Source organism: Plecotus auritus (assembly GCF_963455305.1).
Source record: "Plecotus auritus genome assembly, chromosome: 4".
NCBI classification, from domain to species: Eukaryota; Metazoa; Chordata; class Mammalia; order Chiroptera; family Vespertilionidae; genus Plecotus; species Plecotus auritus.
Genome location: NC_137775.1, coordinates 25,655,549 through 25,677,885, shown reverse-complemented (window position 1 = coordinate 25,677,885; position 22,337 = coordinate 25,655,549). Strand labels below are relative to the sequence as shown.

The 22,337-nt window shown below is 38.0% G+C and overlaps 1 protein-coding gene across 3 annotated transcripts in view; it reads right to left on the bottom strand.

The window, feature by feature from the left end:
* PDE7B (phosphodiesterase 7B) overlaps positions 1-22,337 on the bottom strand; it is a gene marked incomplete at its 5' end in the record, with an annotated part of 281,891 nt that overhangs the window by 24,734 nt on the left and 234,820 nt on the right. For all 3 annotated transcript variants that reach the window (XM_080664507.1, XM_080664506.1, XM_080664508.1), the window contains 5 exons: positions 4,620-4,751; positions 6,390-6,490; positions 8,522-8,617; positions 10,368-10,431; positions 12,303-12,454. In XM_080664507.1, coding sequence (XP_080520633.1) covers positions 4,620-4,751; positions 6,390-6,490; positions 8,522-8,617; positions 10,368-10,431; positions 12,303-12,454 — 545 coding nt within the window. The remainder of the gene's footprint in view (positions 1-4,619; positions 4,752-6,389; positions 6,491-8,521; positions 8,618-10,367; positions 10,432-12,302; positions 12,455-22,337) is intronic.

Here is a 22,337-nt window from a genome sequence, read left to right as displayed (position 1 = left end):
AGGAGATAATGAAGTGGCTGAGCTCTTCCTTAACAAGCCAAGTGGTCTCCTTGGTAATGCTGCAGGAGTCCCAGCCCAGGAGGTCTCAGAGGAACAAGACCTTAGCCTTTGGAGAAACCACAGCACTGCTATGTTTACTGACTGAAGATATAGCTCTTTTGTCCGACCTACACCTGCCCAAGTCACTGCTCTGGGAGCAAGACGCCTGGACATCCATTGTTGCCCAAGGGGCAGGCCCGTGTTCGGATCAGGGCCACGGACATGCCACATAACAGCCACCTCACCATGAACAGCAGAAACTTTATCAAGCAGAAAATCAAATTTGAGCCTCCTTCTTAATATTTTCACAATACTTGCCCAAACACCTTTGCTATTGCAGGAATCGTGAAGTTACGTATCACCTTTGCAGTTGCTTGTTTGAGAAGAGGCCATAGGACCAGGTGGAAGGAATACTTCTGGTTCTGTCAGCTCCTTATTTACAGTTCAGAGTCATTAAAATAATAAAAAGTGGTTAAAAATGCTGACCTCCTCCAAGTGTTAGTGATAAGTGACTAAGAAAATGATTGTAAATTTCTGTAAGACAGTATAAAATGTAATAAATATGAAGTTTTATGGAGCAATTGTTAATTATTTTATTCATTAGGTTTCTCTGTCTCTAGTTAATACATAGCTGGACTCCATCAAAGGGAATTCAATTTTAAATGAAACTAAAAGTGATTTCTTTTGCAATTGTAATAATACCATATCTGGTTTAATGCTTACTTTGCCCAATGGCTGAGCCCACGTGTGTGTGGGGTTGCAGGGTAGAGGGACAGAAGATAAATTATGGATTCTATCTTTCACATGCTCTTTCCCTCTCAGTCCACCATGGACACCTGGACTGTTTCCACTCTGATGAGAGAGGCACCAGGTGGAAGTGCCTTGATGGCCTTCATGTTGAACTTGGGTTGGAAGTTCAGCTGGTGAGTCCAGCCCAGACACAGACAATGGGAGAGAGCCCCTTGACCCAGCCTTCACCCAGCTGCCCTGGCTCTCTCTTTGTCTCAGGGCAGAAGCACAGGCTAGCATTATGCAACGATCCATGTATCCGAACTAAAAGAACATAGCCAACCAAAGGAGGGAGAGGAAGTCCTCTCATTTTATCTCATTTATAGTAAATCTGGATGGTAGTAATCATGCACAGGGTGTTCTCAAAGCCACATAATTCCCAGCACATCCTTTCTATTGTATTTTTGTTAACCAAATGTGAGTGCCTATTCCTGTACAATTTCACAAAATATTGTATAATATATGTAGTATGTGTACATAAATATATTTTTCCTCATTACAATGGATCTTAATATTTTCTGAATCTATAATTCATTTTAAAATATGAGTTTAAGTGATGGGTCCTCTCTCTAGAAAAATATGCGTAGATACATAATCAAAATCTGCATGTAATTTCCTAAAAGTTCATTCATGTTTCAACCAATGGACTCTTGGTAGGTTAAAAGGGTACAGTTCTAACATTTTAAAAAATATCATGTGTTGTTAATGGTCTCACTCAGCTTTTATGTTATGTACCATGATTTTTCCTCTTGAAATTGAAAACCTAGAGACTTATGCCAGTTCCTCATCTACAGCCTGCGCAGTGTGGAGATTTTCTGACCCAGGTCCTTTTCGGTACAGCTAATCTACAGGGAATTTATCAGACACTGATCTGAGAGTAGGGTGTGTTCATGGCAGGACTATGCTTAGCTAAAGGCCATAGGGACAGTCCATTTTCAGTTATTATGGAGTTGTGGGTTTTAATCACAAAAGTACACCAGACTGTGCTGTCTCTAGTGACCTCCAAAATGTTACTCAAAATGTTACACCTGCTTCAAGGCCCGGTTTACACCATGCTTCCTCCATGAGTTTTTTTTTTTTTTCTTTCAGAAACCATCTGCAGAATCAATTACTGTCTTCCCACCATTCTTTCTCACTATCTACTATAGAGTACTTAGCAAAGTCTCCTGCTTTAAGCCACTGATCTCTAATCCTCTTGTCTCTCTCACTGCAATAGGATGACCTGGAGGAGAGCTCTTAGATTTCTGCACATAGTAAATAATTCATATGAGTTTTAGAGGCAGTATGTAGAGTGCTTAGGCTCTTCGGCTCTGGAGACAAAAGACTTGAGTTCCAATCCTAGCTTTGTCATTCATTAGCTGTTTATTTTTAGGAAAAATACTTGATCTGTCCTAAGTATCAATTTTCACCTTTCTGTAAAATAGGTATGATAATAGTACTCACCTAACTGGGCTACTGTGAAGATTAAATAATATAATACATAAGAAGCATTTAGCACAGCATTGGAATTATAGTGAGTGTTGAATAAAGGTCAGTTACATACTTTTTAAAACTGAATTTAACAGGGAATTTATCTTTTGGGAGTTCCTTCAGATAGTTAACAATGGTATATAGCCAAATATTAAAGGCAGCATCAATTTTTGGCGGGCAGAATTGAAATCTCATGGGGCTGATAAAGTTTCATAATGGAAGTAATTTTATGATACTGTGTGATACTGGTTTGCCTTCAGCATTGCTTCTATAACATAAAGACATAGATCTCTAGCCTCCAAGAGATCCTAAGACTAACCGAGCAGGATACTGATGAAGACAGTATCTTGAATGTGGTTTTTGAGTCCTGAATTCCAATTTCTCTCTAGTCATTGTCAAAAGCACCATTTTCTTTTCTATCAAAGATTAGATACTGATAAATTCACTGCTAGAAAAAAATAATAGCTCACTTTATTATAGTAATATCTTTGGATGCAAAGAACAACACAGGCATCTACTTTTCAGACTTTAAAAAGAAGTTGTATCTAAATGCATACCTTTAGCTAATTCCTCAAACCTTTTTCAAAGTGTGATTAAGTTTTCTTGGATTTTGCACATCTGAGTTTGAACAAATGTTTGAGGGCAGAGATTATATGTTATTCATGTTTGTACGTCTAGATCCTAGTATATCATCCAATATAGGCAATAGTTGCTAATGAAAAATATACAAAACTATATGTTGTATTGAAAAGGCTGAAAAATTTGCTTGTATTGGAATGTTAATAAAAATTACTTAAACTATATGCACTTCAAAGGTTTGAGTAAGGAATCCACTTTTGAGAATATTTTTTAGAATCTAAAGACGATAGATTGAAGTATCTTGCTTTTGAGAATCAATTTTTGTTAATTAGCAATGGGTACTTAATTCTTCATTATTGATGAAATTCTACACTTACTTTCTTGTTTTTATGTCTTTAATGTCGGGTATATTTCTGACTTCTATCTAAATGTGAATTCATTATGTGTTTTATATATAGTTACTACATGCCAAAGTACAGTATGATGAACCTAATTTTTATGTATAAATTACCCAATAGCAGTAATACTCTCAAACTCCCATTGATATAATTTACTTGGTGATTAGAAATTGGAATTATATAAGCATTTAGATTATTTGGGAATGGATTAAGTAGCCAATTGCATTGATTGATTTCTCTTTCTCTTCCCTTTCTCTCTCCCTTCCTTCCTCCCTCCCTCCCTCCCTCCCTCCCTCCCTCCCTCCCTCCCTCCCTTCCTTCCTTCCTTCCTTCCTTCCTTCCTTCCTTCCTTCCTTCCTCCCTGTCTTTCTTTTTTTTTTTTTTTTTAGTTTTTAGTTTATCATCAAAAGCCTTTCTTAGTTCTGTCATCCTGTCCCCTCGATATGACCGTATCTATCCCAGCTCCGGGTGCTGGCTGACAGCCCAGGGAAGCCCAGTGCTGAAATACATACCAGGTGCAGCCATAAACCTTGGAATACCAGTTTCTCCCTATGCCCAAAGTGAATTTTGAAAATGTCCCAATTGTGCTTTGTTGGAAATAAATGCATTCTTAATCTGCAACATCTTGTAGAAGGAAGCTGTTTTATGGGAGGGATCTGCCAGGAATTCTTTCAGCACTAATTTTTTTTTTTTCAAAAGCTCTACTAAAATTGAGATCAATAATTTTCTTGTATGTAATGATTTTGTGAATGACAACCATAGGTCTCCAAAGAATCCTGTTGAAAATTCTGGGGATAATTCATTTATGACATATGGCTTAATATCTGAAACAATATCATGGGTGAAAATTCTCCTGGCCAATCTTCTCATGCTGCTGAACTTTTTTTTTTTTAAACAATGTCTATTGTCTTTGATAAAATACCTCTAACTCAGAGGCCTATAAATTACAGAAAGGGCCCTAGAGACATAAGTCTGAATTAGGGTTGCACCTGAGCAGTATCATTTATAGAAGTCCCACAAGGACTAGCTTCAACTGGCCATGATATATGAGATAATTTCCAGGGACACAGATATTCTCAGACCATCAGAGAGTAGGGATCCTGCTTGACTTCTAATAATTTCACTTCTGCTTCAGAGCAAATTGAATTCCTTGTATATCCTTGTAAACCAATTTAATCCTTTTGGGGGGATATCCTGGACCTATTTCGACCCATGGTCTTTTGCTGTGGTCATCATTGTGGCTGACCCTGAATGAAGCCATCACCAAGGGTGAGATTCAGGCTCCAGGACTGGGTCTGAGGCAGTTGGCCATACTGTGCCTGGTCCAGCGTTGAGCTCTCTTACCTGATACAGGTTGGCGAGGTGGTGGTTAGTTTTGATCAAAAACGGCTGGTTCACCCCTGGGTGGTCAACATCGTGGGCTGCTGCAGCCAACAGTCCAAGCATGATGTCCAGAGGTGTGAGGAAGCTGGCGAGCTGTTAAAAAGTCAAATTGGGAGGTCAAAGGGTATGTTTTCACAAACAGGTTACCATTTGTTTTGGCTAACTCATATTGAACGAAGCATCACAAAATTGTCCAGGCCTTTCATCCTCCAGGCTTTTACCCTCTTATGCAGTTGGTGAGGTGAGAGTCACATGGAATTGCAAGAAAAAAGAAAGGACTGTGGGGAAAGTAACTGAGCAAGTCAAATTGTATAGACCATTCAGGTACCCTCCATTTCCCACTGCCACTCTGTTTCCTTTTGTTGCTGCAGTGTTGTTGCCTGTCTGTGGGCAGGGAGAAGTCAGAGCCTGAAATCAGCCTTGCTCCAGAGAAAACTACAAATGAAGTAAAATGTTAAAACCAAAATGATGGACACATAAAAAAATAAGTTGTATATTTCAACCATCCACTATATCATTGCCATCCTTTGAATATGAAATTCAGAGTGGGCTGAATGCCCAGCCCATGTGGCTCAGTTGGTTGGACATTGTCCCATGCACCAGGAGGTTGCCTGGTTTGATTCCCGGTTAGGGCACATGCCTGGGTTGTGGGCTCAATCCCCAGTAGGGAATTTGCAGGAGGCAGCCAATCGATGTTTCTCTCTCATCATTGTTTCTCTCTCTCCCCCTCCCTTCCTCTTTCTGAAATCAATAAAAACATATTAAAAAATGAATTGCAAAATTTGCATATTTATTCAATGTGTAATAGTGGAGTGTGTGGGTGTGTGAGAATCTCTCTCTCTCTCTCTCTCTCTCTCTCTCTCTCTCTTTCTCTCTGTTAGCTAGAAAAACAGGCAGGGGAATGGGAATCTAACACTAACTTTAAATATATAACTTTCAGGCTTCCTAGAGATTAAAAAAGAAAGCCTTTAATGTCTTCGGGCTATTTTATACCGATAAGGCATCTACCCAGTTTTGTCTTGGGAATGTTTGTCTGGCGTCTGCATAGTCGGTGGTTGATGTTAAAACTGATTGAACTGAACAGAGTCTTGGACTGGGATTTTATTTTCAAAAACCTTAAGAAAATTCATCCTCTATGTTATACCAACTTTATAAGACTAAGAAATGCCTCGATTTTTAGTAACAAGCATTATTATCATGTTTTTAATTTTGGATTGGTTGATCACATCAGAGCATGCTTGCTAAGAGGTCTGTGACATTCACTCATTTTCTTGGGCCTGAATCAGGATATTCAGTTGCCTTAGTAGGAAGTGGAGTTTGAGCCTTGGGGAGTTTTGATTCTATTTGTCTATCAATAACCACGAGGTAGGAGACCTTTCCCAGAAAATGTCAGTGCTGGTACCATTTGTAGCAAAGATTCAAGGCAAAACAGTTAGTTCCTGGGACTGTTGAAGATATATAAGATGCAGACTATCGTGGGGAGGATTTTTTTTTTGTCCTAATGCAGCCTTTCATACAAGTTATGAAAGGAAACCTCAGAAAATTTACATCCTCTTTCATGAGTATTGCATGATTTTCAGAGCTGATATTGGAACTGGAATATAAACAGTTTGTATTTATGTTACAAATGGCCCTTAACAGTTATTCTGATATGTTGGGTGACTCAGAACCCAGCAAGTAGTTTACTTGGCATTTCCAGGTGACTGAGGAGGCAGCCGGGTCTGGCCTTACCTTTGGCTCCTTCAGGTAGCAGTGCATGGCCTGGGTGACATCGGCTGCATGGACAGCATTGTGATACGGGTTTTGGCTGTGGTAATCTTCTTGAACCATGACTAGGAGGTAAACAGATAACTCAGTCATTGAAAACCAAAACAGGAAGACCTCAGATTTATTGAGGGTCCCTTTTGCTTAAAAATATTAGTGTCTCCAAAATGTGCACCCCGAGGGATTCTTTAAAAATGAACACAGCTTGGGAGTTTCGAAGTTCTACTGAGCGGCTTTTAGTGGCGAGAAGGGGGAAGGCAGATGGGGAAAAGGTTAAAAGGATTTGTGACGCCCTTGGGAATCCTCACCACCTTCATTAATCACCCCTCCCTGGCAGTCATGAAGGCTTTCATTCATAGGAAAAATAAATACGTAGGAAACGGACAACTTTACTTCACACTATAGTTTAATTATTTAATTTTGCTGCCATTTATGAATAATATGCCATAAAAGAGGTTTCCTTTTAAACAGCCCTAGTAGGTAGCATCAGACTCCTGAGATCCAAAGATAGATCAGCAGAGTAACAAATATTGACCACAGCAAATCTGGGGCTTCTTTAGGCAGATTTTCAATTTGCTGTGTGGATCCTACTGAGGACTCCTTGGCTTTATTTCTACCTCATTCAGAGTAGTTATCATCTTTCATGCCCTTCCAATCTAAGGACCAGAGTGCTCTTGGAATCAAGTAGTTACATAAGCAAGGCAATTTTAATTTGCTATTTAGAGAAGCCACTAGCCTGCTTCAGCTAACGACCAAGGCAATGCTTAGGATGCAATATAGCCAGTGTGTATAGAACATCCAGGTTTGCAAGTGTGGTCATATTTTGTCAGTCCATGCTGTGAGTTTTGCTCTGGATTCTGGTGTTATTTTTGTCATCAAATATTTGCATTCTTTACATGTACTCTAGGTGCATACACATGCCCAAAGTATCTGCATTCTCCTTCTCTAGACAGATCAAAACTATTTGGCCTTATTCATGGCCATTACTTTGCTCAAGCAATCTAATTTCAATTGCCTGAGTTTATTTGTATTTCTGAAACGGATCCACGTTGTGGCTGCTTTCAAAAATTTCTGTTGTGCCACGTATACCTTTTATTCAGCAGGTTTATTTTACACTTACATTTGAATTCTGCCCCTATCATTATTATTTATATCAGTCAAATTACTTAACCACAAGGATCCTCAGTTTAATTCTCTATAAAATGGGGATAACAATAGCTCCGATCTCAAAGGGCTATGGTAAGGATTTCAAGTGTTAATATATGCAAGTCCTTAGAAGAGTTCCCAGCATATGTAAGCACCAGATAAGCCTGGTTGCTGCGTCTGTTGCTATCATTTTCACTGTCATTTTACTCTTGATGGCATCAAGTCAGCTTTCAAATTCAAAGCACAGAAGCCAGAAACATGCTAAGTGGCAGCAGGAAGTTATGTGGTGATTAAAAATGTGCCCTAGATAATTCACTGGCCGATAAATAAGGATGCACGTAAAGTCAAAGAAGAACTGGGGCTGTTTTGGACAGAGAGTGGTGGTGGAGTTAAGGGGAAAAGATGGTGGTCTTTCAAGTCAGAGAGCCTGGATTTAGATTGCGGCTCTGCCAATTATAAGTTGTTGACCTTGAGCAAGGTACAAGACCACTTTGTACTTCTCCTTAACTGTGGGCCAAGTGGTGGTAATAATGCCCAACTTGCAGGGTTGTTGAAATGATTAGAAATAACATACCACTACATAAATGGTAGTTCTTATTACTAAAAAAATGTCTATTGAAGATATTTGACAACTCGTGTCCAGATTGGGATTCTTTGAGGCATGCCTTACTGGAATTTTGTTGATATGTGAACAGATCAGTAACTTCTTTGACAGGTACCTGCTCTTGTTGGTTTTCTCTGTATAGCCTTTATCTACTGTAAACATAACTAACCAAATAAACATTTTTTTTCCAGTGATTTAAATGGGTAAACCATATTTTAAAATTAAGATGAGATAATTTGAGATTAATTTGAGGTCTTCATCTACCATGCTAGGGTTCCTGCTAGTTTATTGTGGACTGCCATTATTCATGGGAAAGGAGGTAGGAATATGAAAGAAAAAAGAGACTTACCTAAAAACCTGTGTAAGGTCACCATATCTAACTTGAAATGGTGAATGAGTCCATGGGTGTTGAAGAGGTGGCACAGCAGTGTTACCAGGCTGTTTCCTGGAGGAAAACAGTCACCAGTTTTAACTCGTTTTCATTACCATTAAATTATCAAGATTGACAATAGGATCCACAGTTTCTGTGATGAAAGGTCTCTAATAGGATCATTTATTTTCCCTTTTAAATTTGAAATTATTCAAGTATAAAGGATATTATTACTATGATCTGGTCTTAGGTTTTCTCTTATTGTACAAAGAAAATTAGTTCAGATTGTCTCCCTACACCAAAGGCAATGAATTATTAGCAATATTAAGAGTTATAAGGAGTTATATAAGGAATCTACCTACTTAGGTATCAATCAAGATTATACTTAACCTTGAGACATTTTATAACTCAAGCTGGCAAAGATGCAAATTTGAAGCTACAATAACATGTAAATATTCAAGGAATATTATTTTTTAAAGAATCATGATTTTGAATTTTAAAAGTATCCTAGAGTTTATGAAGGACTGTGAAATGGGCCAAGAAGATGACTGGACGTCTTAAATAAAAACAATGTGTTGCCTAAGAATACTCTTCCAGGGTACCTCATTCTAAGCGTTTCTGCAACTTTCATTGTTTTTGGGCTATTTCACAACTATCAAGTTGTAGGTAACTGATAGTATTTCAAGCGACTCTTGTCCATATACATGCAAACGAAATCATTCAGACAGAAATATAATTGATTTCCTTCTCCCAGTTTTACAGCTATTTATAAATTCATGTGTTTCTTACTGCTTATATATGTGTGGTTCTTTGAATCCTCCTTTGAAAGAGCTGTAGCATCTTACCAAATCGCTAATTGAGTTAAACAAATCTTGGCATGTGCTCATTTCATATGTCTATGAGTCATGAGTATAATCTCTTTTGAATAAGTACCATTGAACATGTTCTTTGCTTCACAGTTAATTTCATTAACTGGTACCAATTTCTCAGATGATTTGAGCAAAGGGAGATAAAAAATTATGGAATCCATCCCTATGTGGCCTAGTTAGCTTTCCACAATGTAAAGCTCAGTTTTATGGTCTTAGGCTGTACTCTTTCCACTATACGTTGCTTGTCAAGTAATAGAATGATGAGAAAACAAGTTGCAATGACAAATCACAAGCTTGGTAGATGGTGGGACATAGGAAAGCTAGCATTAAATATGATGTCTTTCATTGGCTCCTTAAGTTTATCAGCATTTGTTGAATAGGCAGATGAAAATATAATAGGATTTCATTATTTTCTTGAAGGAAGCCTTTGTAGGCACAAAAATTTTAAAAGTGAAACCAATGAGAATATTTACTTTCCTTTCAGCTGCAGCCTCAGCTTTTCCACTCTATCCTCAGCAACTGTTTTCTTCTGAAACTTATCTGGACAATACCGGGCTATAGGGCAGGTTTGACTCACTTATTGAAAGTGCACAAATACCTGCCCTGCAGGACTGATCAGATGAGCAGTTTCTGATATTCGTTGGCTAACAATGAACTTCCTCCTTTTGGATATAGCCAAAATATTCTGCAAGGACAGAATCAAATCTGTGGTTTCCTAATTCCTTTGGGATCATCAAGGCCAGAAGGAAACTGTTACGATTCTAAGGCAGAATTTATTCCTTATTCTTTTTTGGCAGTAATTTTCCCTGCCCTGGTCTTCCTTGAGTGGCTGGAGACTTACGAAAGCGGGGATAGAGGGAAAAAGGATTACCAGTGTTTAAAAATAAGTATTGTTTTCATGAAATTAATCCCATTTATGGTGTATATTTTAGTGTGAATTCTTTCGGGTGACTTACCATTTGTCAAGCGATCAAACAAGAAAATGTCAAAATCCCACATTCCCACTTTGGAGAGCATATGCTGAAAGGCAAACAAAAAACCACTCAAATGAATCACATTGGAGACTCAAATATTCACTTTGAGACACAGTAGATTAAACAATTAAGACTGAAGATATAGTAGCATTCTACTATCAATGTACAACTGGTTTGTGATAAAATAAATCTTACTCTACTGGCTAATCACAATAGTGTTAAAGGGACGGGCTCAGGGATCAGTCTGCCTGATCTGATGTCAACCACGTCTCTTACTGGCTGTGGAACTGTGGGCAGGTTCCTTAACTTCTCTGTACTTCAGTTTCCGAATTTGAAAAGTGTGGCTGATATTATTACTTCAGAGGGTTGTTGTAAGGATTAATAAGGTAACATATGTAACCGTAAATGCCTGTAATTTAAGGGCTTAGAACAGTGCTTATACATAGTAAGCACACCCATGTTGGATGTCTGTTAAAACTATAGTTCAGTGACGCCTCTCCATGGTAAACTATTATTCACCTAAGGCAGGTTTACAACTAATTTTAATAAAATGGAGTCAAAATGATGGCTGAGCACTTTACTCTGCTCAATGTGGGACTAAATGTGAAATGAACCACTGTAACAGAGAACTGAAGAGTGAGCCATTAAAAATCGTGGGGTAATTGAAAGACCTACTTTCAATAGGCTTATTATCCTATTTTTCTTTTTAAAATACCCCAGTGCTTAGAAACTCTCAGTTAGACACCATGTTCCAGATGCTGATTCTCTCCTCGCTGTAGCTTCTGCGACAGTGGCTTCCTTCCCTCCTCTCAGGGCCCTGAGTCCTGGTAAGGATCAGCTCATGCTCCCCTACCTGCCCCGGAATGGCTTCTTTGCACCTTGTGAAAAATCCAAAGGCCTCCTCATGGCCCACAAAGACTTTCACAACAACATTAGGAAAATGAAGGGTTAAGAGGTTGTTTGTGAGATCTAGATGGCGTGAGCATTTTACCCAAGTCATACAAATCTAAGGGCCAAGCCAGGACTCGGTGCTGATACCCTGACTTCTGGCTCGCTGTTCCTTCTATATCTCAGTGTTGCCTTTCCTGAGAGGTGGCTGCTTAGAGGGGAGGCACCACTGAGCGTGTCTGTCACTGAGGCTCCGGTGCTGAGAACTTAGTCTTATTCTCCTTTTACCAAACAAATGAACAACAAACAAATTCGCTCAATTCAGGCCTTGGGTTGGTAGAGGGAGTGGTCCCCCACCCCGCTTCTTTTGTAGACCTAATATTGGGAATTAGTTCTTCTGATTTTACTTGTTACTTATTTCTTAATAGTATATATATATATATATATATATATAGCATAATATTACTTAACATGTAAACTATAAGATACTACCTTTGACTTCTGTTTAAACTAAGGCAGTTTATTTCTAAACTCTAAATTCCTTTGACAGTTTGGGTTAGAGATAGCCTGCAAGCTTTTGTTTAGATTGTCACACATTAGTTTCTACCCTCAGCTGGACCAATGAATGGCAAAAATAATTGTAAAATTAGTAACAATTATTTGAATGAATCAAAAATTATGAAAAAGATAATGCACCATATTGTTAGCTTAAAATGGAATTAAGAGTTGGTAATTATTGGGTTAATTTCACGGTAGCTATTACAATGAGATAATTCAATGGGTTAAATATGTTTTGCGCATTTATAAAATAAAAATAACTAGGTATAAATATACTTAGCATGTAAACATGAGGTGTGTATTTCTATTAACTTCATTTTATATTAGAGGAAAAAGTCCAGACATGTTGAGTAACCAGCCAAAGCCACAGAGCATCTCAGTGTCAGAAGCAGGACTCAACCCTACTACCAGTGGTGGCACATGCTCTCGGCCCCTGGCTGTGGTGAGGTGGCACAGGGGTAGCTAGCTCACCCTTGCTTGTCCAAGGTAGTCTTCATCCAGCAGGTGGAGAGGGGCCTGTGGGATAATTCCACGAAGCAGCCTCGATGCATGGAAGTATCTTTGAAAGCTTAACAGTCTTTTCACCTTCTTCTTTGTGCCAATTTCCCCTGAGTGTGTTGTATCTGTGGAAAGTAATCAAATTCAGAAGTTATATATTTATAAGGCCCATTTTCCCCACTATGTAAAAATACAATGTATTATAAAGGAGAGATGTATTAAAGATGATCTCAAGCACAGGTGGTGTGGCTCAACGGTTGAGCAGCGACCCATGAACCAGGAAGTCATGGTTTGATTCCTGGTCAGGGCACATGGATGGGTTGTGGGCTCGATCCCCAGTAGGGGACCCACATAAAAATAAAAACCATATTTTTTAATAAAGATGCTCTCAATGCTTTCTTAAATATAGTCTATTTAATTCTATATTTGAAAAATTTCTAGAACAAAAATAACATTTCTTATATATTACATTTATTAAAATACTGAAATATTTTTTAGCCCTGGCCAGGTAGCTCAGTTGATTAAAGCATCATCTCCATACATCAAGATTGCAGGTTGGATACCCGGTCAGGGCACATATCAACCAGTGAATGCATACACAAGTGGACCAACCAATCAATCTTTCTCTCTCTGTCTCTCTCTCTCTCCCTGCCTCTACCTTCCCCTCTCTCACTAAAAACCAACACATTTAAAAGTTTTTTAAAAGTTGAGATATTTTAAAATGTAATTTTGGAAGACAAAGTGTATGAATTAAAAGCTGCATTTTCTTATTAATGATGCCGATATGCTTAGTAAGAAAAATTCATATACTTCTGCATGAATTTAAAGAAACAGTTAAGCCTTTTTTTTCTGCTGCATTAGAACCAATGTTCTAAAATTTAGATTAGGTTCTCATTCTACACTCATTCTAGTCTGATCAAATCCTGTACCTGAAGTAGAAGGATTGAGAATACACTAACTTAGACAAGAGGAAATGTTTTCTAATGTTCCAAGAACATCAGTGGCAAAGGCATGAACAATCTCAGCCTAAAAGCCACCTACATTCTCCTGACATGAAGCGTTTGCTTTCTAATGGAGCATATTCTCTTGTGCTGGTGGCTGCGAGAGTCTGATCCTGTCAGTAGAGATATTTTGATACTCATTCACATATACCTTTCAAAACTTGACTGTTGACATCGTGGTGATTGTCCAGAAATACCCCAAGCACATTATTTGAATGCCTGTCAAGGTAAGTCTTGTCTCAGCTGAAATGCTGTGAGTCACTCTAGGGCCACGTAAGAGACATCTGCTGCCAATTTTGGATCTGGAGTCAATTGAACAGTTTAGTAGGAAAATGTACTGTTCATATATAAAGAACTTTGGTTTCTTTCATGCCTCCTCCCATCTGCCGATTTCCTCTGTGGAGCTCAAAATCACAGTGGATGCCGGAGGCAGCGGAAACAGTGGTCAGGGGCTCTTTAGCAATGCGGCACTCCCCACTGACAGTGAGTGAGTGACTGACATCCGTTTGTTACTTAGGTTGTATTATACATGCTAAGGCATAATTCAAGGCAGACAAAACCTACTGTTCTCTGAAAATGCTGCCTAATTAATTTTTTATTTTATTTTAAAATGAATCTAGATTTCATGTATGGAAAGAGGCAAACAAGTACGCATAGAGATAAGAGGAATATAATAAAAGTTGGGTGTTTAGGCACATATCAATATTAAAAATGGATTATATGAACTCAATTCTACTAGTGAGTTCTTATTCATTTGTATCAGTTTATCAAGTCAAAGTACAAGATAAAGTAGGTGATTCACTTATTTAAAAAATATTTTGAGGCTGGCCGGTGTGGCTCAAGGGGTTGAGGGTCAACCTATGAATCAGGAGGTCATGGTTCGATTCCTGGTCGGGGCACATGCCCGGGTTGTGGGCTTGATCCCCAGTCGGGGGTGTGCAGGAGGCAGCTGATCAATGATTCTCTCTCATCATTGATATTTCTATCTCTCTCTCCTCTCTTCCTCTCTGAAGTCAATAAAAAATTCTATCTAATAAAGAGGGAATATGAAAATTGACCATCACACTATCACAAAGATGGCGGCACCCATAGCCAAAAGATGGCGGCGCCCAGTCCCCTCAGTCCCACTGGAGTCCCCCGGTCCTTTCAGCCCTGCTGGGGGGTGGCAGGCCGGACATGCCCTCAGCCCCCCAGCCGCCCAGGGTGAGCCTGAGGTGCAGGCAAGCCTCAAATGGCGGCTGCCCAGCCGCCCAGGGCTGCCCGAGGCTCAGGTAACCAGGGCCGGCCGAGGCTTGCGCTGCGGGCAGTGGCAGCAGCAGAGGTGTGATGGGGGCATCACCTTTCCCTGATCGCCGGGTTGCCTCCCACCCCTGAGGGCTCCCAGACTGTGAGAGGGGGCAGGCCGGGCTGAGGGGCGCCTCCTCCAGCGCATGAATTTTCATGCACTGGGCCTCTAGTACATTTATAAAAATATTTTGAGTGTTACCAAGGGACAGGCACTGTTCTAGAAACCTGATGAGATCCTTCAGTTCTAGATGCTCCAGTGAGAAAAACAAAGATCTCTGTCCTCAACTAGGACAGAGAGACAGACAATAAGCAATAAACATAAAGAAGAAATAATTTATAACAATGTGTTAGAAGGTCTTAAGTGCAATGGGTAAAAAAAAAAAAAAAAGGCAAGCAGGGAATGAGGGTTCAGAAGTCCTGTGTTGGGGAAGGGGAGCTATGGTTGCTGTCATTAGAGTCTGCAATTTAAAAAAACTTGAAGTAGGTGAGGGAGCTGGCCAAGCAGATATCTGGGGAAATGCCTTCTATACAGAGGGATCAGCACCAATAACCCCAGAGTGGGAAGGATCCCTAGTGTGCTGGTGTGCAGGAGGGAGGAGCAGCACCAGTCCCATGGGGATGGAGATGGGAGAAAAAGGGGAGAGTAAGAGGAGAGGGCTTAGAGCATAGGGGGTGTGAGAATCATACAGGACCCTGTAGGCCATTGCAACATTTGGGCTCTACTCTGAGTGAAACATGGAACCACTTCAAACATTTTGAGGAAAAGGGTGGTATAATCATGCTTACATTTAAAATAGGTCATCCTGGCTTCTGTGCTGAGAGCAGATTATAAGAGTAAGCTTTGATGTAGTGAGACCTGTTGAGGCCATTGAAATACTCGAGGCATGAGTATCTAGGTTATGGCTGCTCACACCATGTGAGAGCAGTGCTGAGGTAGGGAAGAGATCCTGACTATATTTTAGGTACCTCCAAGTTTTTGGCCTGAATAACCAGGATAATGGAGCTGCCATCACCAGAGATGGGAAAGGCTGCAGGTGGAGCAGGTGTGGGGGTGGATTTCAGTTTTGCATATGTTGAATTTGGAAGTCTATTAGAAAATCAGGTGAAGATGTCAAGTAGAAATAAGTGGCTATAGCCCGGCTAGTGTTGCTCAGTGGTTGAGGGTCCAGCCATGAACCAGGAGATCATGGTTTGAATCCAGGTCAGGGCACATGCCCGGGTTGTGGGTTCATTCCCCAGTAGGGGGCATACAGGAGGCAGCTGATCGATGATTCCCTCTCATCATTGATATTTCCATCTCTCCCTCTCCCTTCCTCTCTCTGAAATCAATAAAAAAAACCTCCACATATGAAATAATAGAAATAAGCGGTATAAAATCCAGAGCTTGGGGGGGAGAAGACTGGGTTAGAAACACAAATTTAGGAGTTGTCAGATGAGATTACCTAGGGAATGAGTGTAGATACAGATGAGAAAAGCATCCAAGTCTGAGCTCTGCAGTACGTCAACTTTAACGGGTCTGAGAAGAGCAGAAAAGATCCAAAGAGACAGAAGGAGTACCCAGGGGGTTGGAGGCAACCCGGAGAGTATCACTGTTTGGGAGGCTAGTGAAGACATACTGTGAGGAGAAAGTTGTGACCCTCAGTCTCAAATGCTGCTAATAGATCAAATACAATGAAGACTGAGCACTGACCATGGGCATATAAATCTGTCAGAATTCACTGAACTATGCACTTGAAAGAGCACATTTTATTGTATGCCCAGAAGCAACAACTTCCTAGTAGACAAGCATATTTAGCACTCAGATTTTGTTTTTTCAAATATAAATTTTCAGTAAAGGGAACCAGACCACCTTGGTGAAATGGCTGAAAACTAGGGCAGGCAAAGAACAAGATGAACTATAACTTCTTGTTCTGCCAAAAAATAAGGTAGCGCTCAAATGGTGAAGGGATTACTTAAAAATGACAGAGGAGACCACTGGAAGGGATCCCTTTGAGCACAAATGGGAAAACTGGAGCATCAAAATGGAAGATGGAAGAACGTATCATAAACCATAGACTGACAGAAGAATCCACAGTCCACACTGGTAATAAGCAAGTAAATAGTAAATAAATAAGGAGAAGAGAAAGTTCTTTCTTGCAGAGAGTGACAACCAATAATGTAGATGAAATTAAGAGAAAATTACCATTTTGCAACCTTCATGATAACAACTGATTCAAATAAAATCATCAATGGATACTAAAATTATTAAGCGAAAGTTTAAAAAGCAACAAGATAAGTACATTGTATCAAAGTATCTTCCCCAGAAATATTCATTAGAAAAAAAAAGAGTAGTATTTTAGTGAACAAATGTTCTACTTTTTAAATAAAGTTATCATCACCAGTGATGGAAGAAACTGACATCATATTCTTCCTGATGTAATGTGATATTGCCTCTGTAGTGTTCCTCCACCAAAAGCACATCTGACCCCAATAAAAAGGAGATATCAGAAAAACCCAGTTGAAGGATAATCTACAAAATGATTGGCCTATACTCTTAAAAAATGTCAACGATATAACAAACTTGGGTATTGTTTCATAATAGTAGATGCCAGATATAGTGCACTAAACGCATAGCATGACCCTGAATTGGAACTTAGATCAGAAAAAATTTCCATAAATGAAACTATTAGGGAAATTTGTGAAATGAGGATATGGACTTAAATATGAGTTACAGGTTATACACCTATACATGAGTTACATACAGTAAACATAGATGATCAGAAAGTAATAGTTTCTATTCCCTAAAATTGTAATTTTGATTAAAATACTATTAATCTAGTGATCCTGTGAAATGCAGATATTAAGTTTAGATCCATTTTATCCTTAAACCAATGAAGAAAACAAGATTCTCTCCTTCCCTACTTGTTTGTTTTACCCTGTAATCAAACAGATAATAGTCCACAAACATGACAGAACACAGATCTCTTGATCTTGATTTAGATTTATGGTATTTCTTGAAATCAAATATATTTTTATTGATTTCAGAGAGGAAGGGAGAGGAAGAGAGAGCTAGAAACATCAATGATGAGAGAGAATCATTGATCAGCTGTCTCCCGCACACCCCCTACTGGGGATGGAGTCTGAAACCCGGGCATATGCCCTTGACTGGAATCAAACCTGGGACCCTTCAATCTGCAGGCCTACACTCTATCCACTGAGCCAAAACAGCTAGAGCTCTTGGCCTTAATTTTTATTTTAAAAATATCGTTAAAATATGATTTTTGTTGATTACTGAGTTATTTGGTACCCTCTTGAATTTTGAGCCTGAGGTAAATGCCTCAGTCCCTCACCCTAGTTCCAGTCCTGTCACTTCTTTGGAGCATAAGCTCAGATAATGTAAAAATAATTCAATAATAAAATAAACCTAGACAATAAAATCATCTCATAGTTAATTTTTATGGTAGCCTATAGGTTAAAAAATGTAGCATATATTGTATATAGCAATATTTTCTTTTTTTAAATATTTTATTGATTTTTTATAGAGAGGAAGAGAGAAAGGGAGAGGGATAGAGAGTTAGAAACATCGATGAGAGAGAAACATCTATCAGCTGCCTCTTGCACACCCCCTACTGGGGATGTGCCCGCAACCAAGGTACATGCCCTTGACCGGAATCGAACCCAGGACCCTTGAGTCTGCAGGCCGATGCTCTATCCACTGAGCCAAACCGGTTTTGGCTATATAGCAATATTTTCTAAACTCCAGGGCAAACCATGACAATGATGTTTAGCATTTCCATCTGGGTATTCTTTAATCAACAAGAAAATAATTCAGAATTGATGCTAGATAGCTATTTATAAAAGCAAGAGGGCTTAATTTTCTTATTTGAGAACATACATAAGGCTAAATGAAAAAAAAAATCCTCAAGCTAGCTCTCTAAAGAGGAAGAACATTCAATGTAGCAAAAATAAATTTATTTAAACCAATATTAATAACTTATTTATCAACTTTCATTTAGGGAGTACTTTGTGCTATGCGAAATAATGAAAAGCTAGCATATAAGGAGATGAAGATACAGTTGGGAGAAAAAAAATCCATATAAAGAACAATCTGTAAATAATAGTCATAAATACTGCTTTGTGAAGTGTTGAAATGTGTTATACAATTACTGAATAAGATCTGACACATTTGTTTCCAAAGGACTTTCAGTGAATAGCTATTATATTAGATATATCATAATATGTACTTCTGAATAGACATTTAAATGATTAGCAAAGCTAAGTTTTACAGATAACTAAATTCAGCTTGTGAAAATTTAGTCTTAACAATGTCCCTAATAATAAAACACTGGGTTTATTTAATGCCTTTATATAATTAAAAAGATCATTATTTAAAGGCATTCAAAATTATCCTAATGGTGCTTTTTATTTGAATTTTATTGTTTTACGGGCTATGGGTCCCCAAATCCCATTTGGAATAGTTATAAAATGCTGCTCCAGAATATTTCATTGCCTAATCTATGTGCACATTGACCTTCATTGTAAAATCCATTTTCTGCTTACTTGTTCTTTATGAATTTCACAAATATGTGCATATTAACACATTTCTGTGCTATTTAGACACTAATTTTAGGGTTATAAAATTTAAATTGGCATGGCCAGTATGATAATTAAAAATTCACAAGTTGGGGTTGGCTTAAATGCAAAAATGCTAATAAAATTATTTTCATTTTGAGTACCTTCTCTATGACATATTCTCTTCATAAGGGCTAATAAATTTTGGCACCAGGAGAAACCTGAAACCTAGAATAAATACCTGGGATAAAAAAAAACTATAAGCACACCTACACGATGAGGCTCTTTTTGTCAGCTGTATGCCTGTTTCCTTCAGCAAGGTCTGCCTGCATTGTTTCCAGATTATGCGTAGCTAGTAGCTGGTGATACCAGGAACAAAGAAAACCTTTACATATAAGTGAGCAGAACTTGCCTCAAACAAACATGAAGACCCAACTCCATAAATCTAATATCAATACTTTCAGAACATTAATCCAACTAAATCTTTAAAATAAAATTAATAACAAATGCCCTACTTTTATAACTGTACTAATAATTATTATAATACTTATATGTTATATAATTGTTATATGTTATAGTAATTACATGATAATTATAATACAATTCCTTGCTGGGTTAGTGGTTATTCATATGCTTTGTTTATTCTTCTCATAAAAATTTTAATATGTCTTGTTCTACAGAGTTATTGGTATAAATAACTTATTACTCTCCAAGGTCAGAAACCATCTTATCTAATTTTGTAATCCCTATATCTAGTGCGTAATCTTACACATAATGAAAACTTCACATAAAATTCATTGATTTAATTTGAATAAATCCTCTCAGTTTACAGAAATATCATAATCAAATGCTATTTAAAAATAATATTCCAATTTAAAAAGTACAAGATGCTAAAACGTATATGTTAGTTTTTGGAATCATTTTCTCAAACCCCCAAATGGAGTTGTGGGCCCAGGTCCTCCTCCACCACCATTCGCTGTGATTGACCTCTGTAACACTCAGCTGGGCCTATATGATTGCAAATTCACTCTTATCTACACATCTGACTGTCTCATTAGGCTGTAAGGTCTAGGAGGCCAGATTCCTGCTAGTTTTCTTTGCATTTGCACAATATGCTGCAAGTTATAGGTGTTAAATGCGTGATGACAGAATTAAATAACTTTCCTACGTGTGTGCTCCAGTTCTAATTTCAAGAACAATGAGCCTTGGAGAAATCATGATGACATTCTAGTTTTAAAGATGCAGTTTTAAAAATGTTGAGAAGAATTAATTAGTTTGATTTTAGGTGTAATGACTTTACCACTCAACCCTCACCTTTCACAGTTTAACCTCTCTAGACATTACTAGTAAAGTCTCCATTTATTCATTAAAAGAACAAGCTGCCAAAAAGCCTTTTAAAATATAGAAATAATCTTGATGTTATATATAGAAAACCCTATTGACTCTATTAAAAAAGCTGTTACTTAATAAACAAATTAAGTAAAATTGCAGGATACAAAATCAATACACAAAAACCTGTTGCATTTCTATATGCTAATAATGAATTATCAGAAAGATAAATTAAGACAAATAATCTCATATACAATTGCATCCAAAAGAATAAAATACCTAAAAATAAATTTAGCCACGGAGGTGAAAAACATGTATGCTGAAAACTATAAGATAGCAATGAAAGAAATTAAAGAACATACAAATAAATGGGAAAATAGTCTGTGCTCATGGATTGGAAAAATAATATTGTTAAAATGTCCGTACTACCACAAGCAATCTACAAATTCAATGTAATTCCTGTCAAAATTCTAACGGCATTTTTCCATAGAAATAGAAAAAAAAAACAACCTAAATTTTGTATGGAACCACAAAAAAATCTCAAATAGCCAAAGTGACCTTGAGAAATAAGAACAAAGATCAAGTCATCACGTTCCCTGATTGCAAACTATATTTCAAAGCTATAGTCAATAAAATAGTGTAGTACCAGTATTGACATAAACACAGATACATAGAATAAAGAGCCCAGAAATAAACCCACACATATACGTGCAATTAATTTATGACAAAAAGCCAAGAATATACAATGGGGAAAAAACAACTCCTTCAATAAATAGTGTTGAGAAAACTGGACAGACACATGAAAAAGAATAAAATTGGACCACTATATTACCTCACACACAAAATTTAACTCAAAATGGATTAAATACTTGAATATAAGACCTGAAACCATGAAACTCTTAGGAGAAGTCATAGATGGTAATCTCCTTCATAGAGGCCTTAGTGACGATTTTCTGAATCTGGCACCAAAAGCAAAGGCAACAAAGACAAACATAAGTGAGACTACATCAAACTAAAAAGCTTCAACAAAGGAAACTATCAACAAAATGAAAAGATAAGCTACTGAATGGGAGAAAATATTTGCAAATGATATATCTGAGTTAAAAGGAGCTAAGAAGTAAGTTCTCTAAATTGAGGTCTTGAATGGAGATGTATTAAATCCCCATGTCATCAGCTCCGCTGTGTACAGCACTCACGACTACTTGATGGCTGTCACTAAAAGAAGAGTTTTGCTTTGACACTGCCACGGAGTGGGAGGAGGAGGAGGAGGAAAAAGAAAGTCTTTAAGGCAGGGTAAATTGTTTCTCTAGTTCCACTTTTTAACATGTTTACTTTTCAATTGTCATTTCTCTTTTATGTTCTTGACAGTGAAGAGAAAACCAACATGGCTGATATGAGTCATAGAATAGAAAGAACTCCTTAGTTCAACTGTACCCATACCTGCTACATCAGCGCTAGGAAAATGTGCTCAAAAAGTGTTCAAGAGGGCCAAAACCCTTGTCCTCCCTCCACTACCCAATGCACTGCTTTTTTGGCAAAATATGCTGTTTTTAGCCTATTGTTTTACCCAATATACACCCCATTCCAACCCATGGATTATGAATCTCTAAATTCTGGGGTTCAGGGATGGTTAAAAAACTATTTCCTTTTTGTAAGGAGAGAAAAGGGCTTTAAAAATAAGCTCTTAAGACTTCTCTGGGCAATAGAGAGACTTTTCAAAATCCCAGTTTGAATGAAATTGAAATGAATTAGTGAGAAGCAGCTCAAATTTCCTCAGTCCTAAAGAAGAAATATATGCCAGGCACAATGTGGTTTTATTGAACCCTCCGCTTCTCAGAGT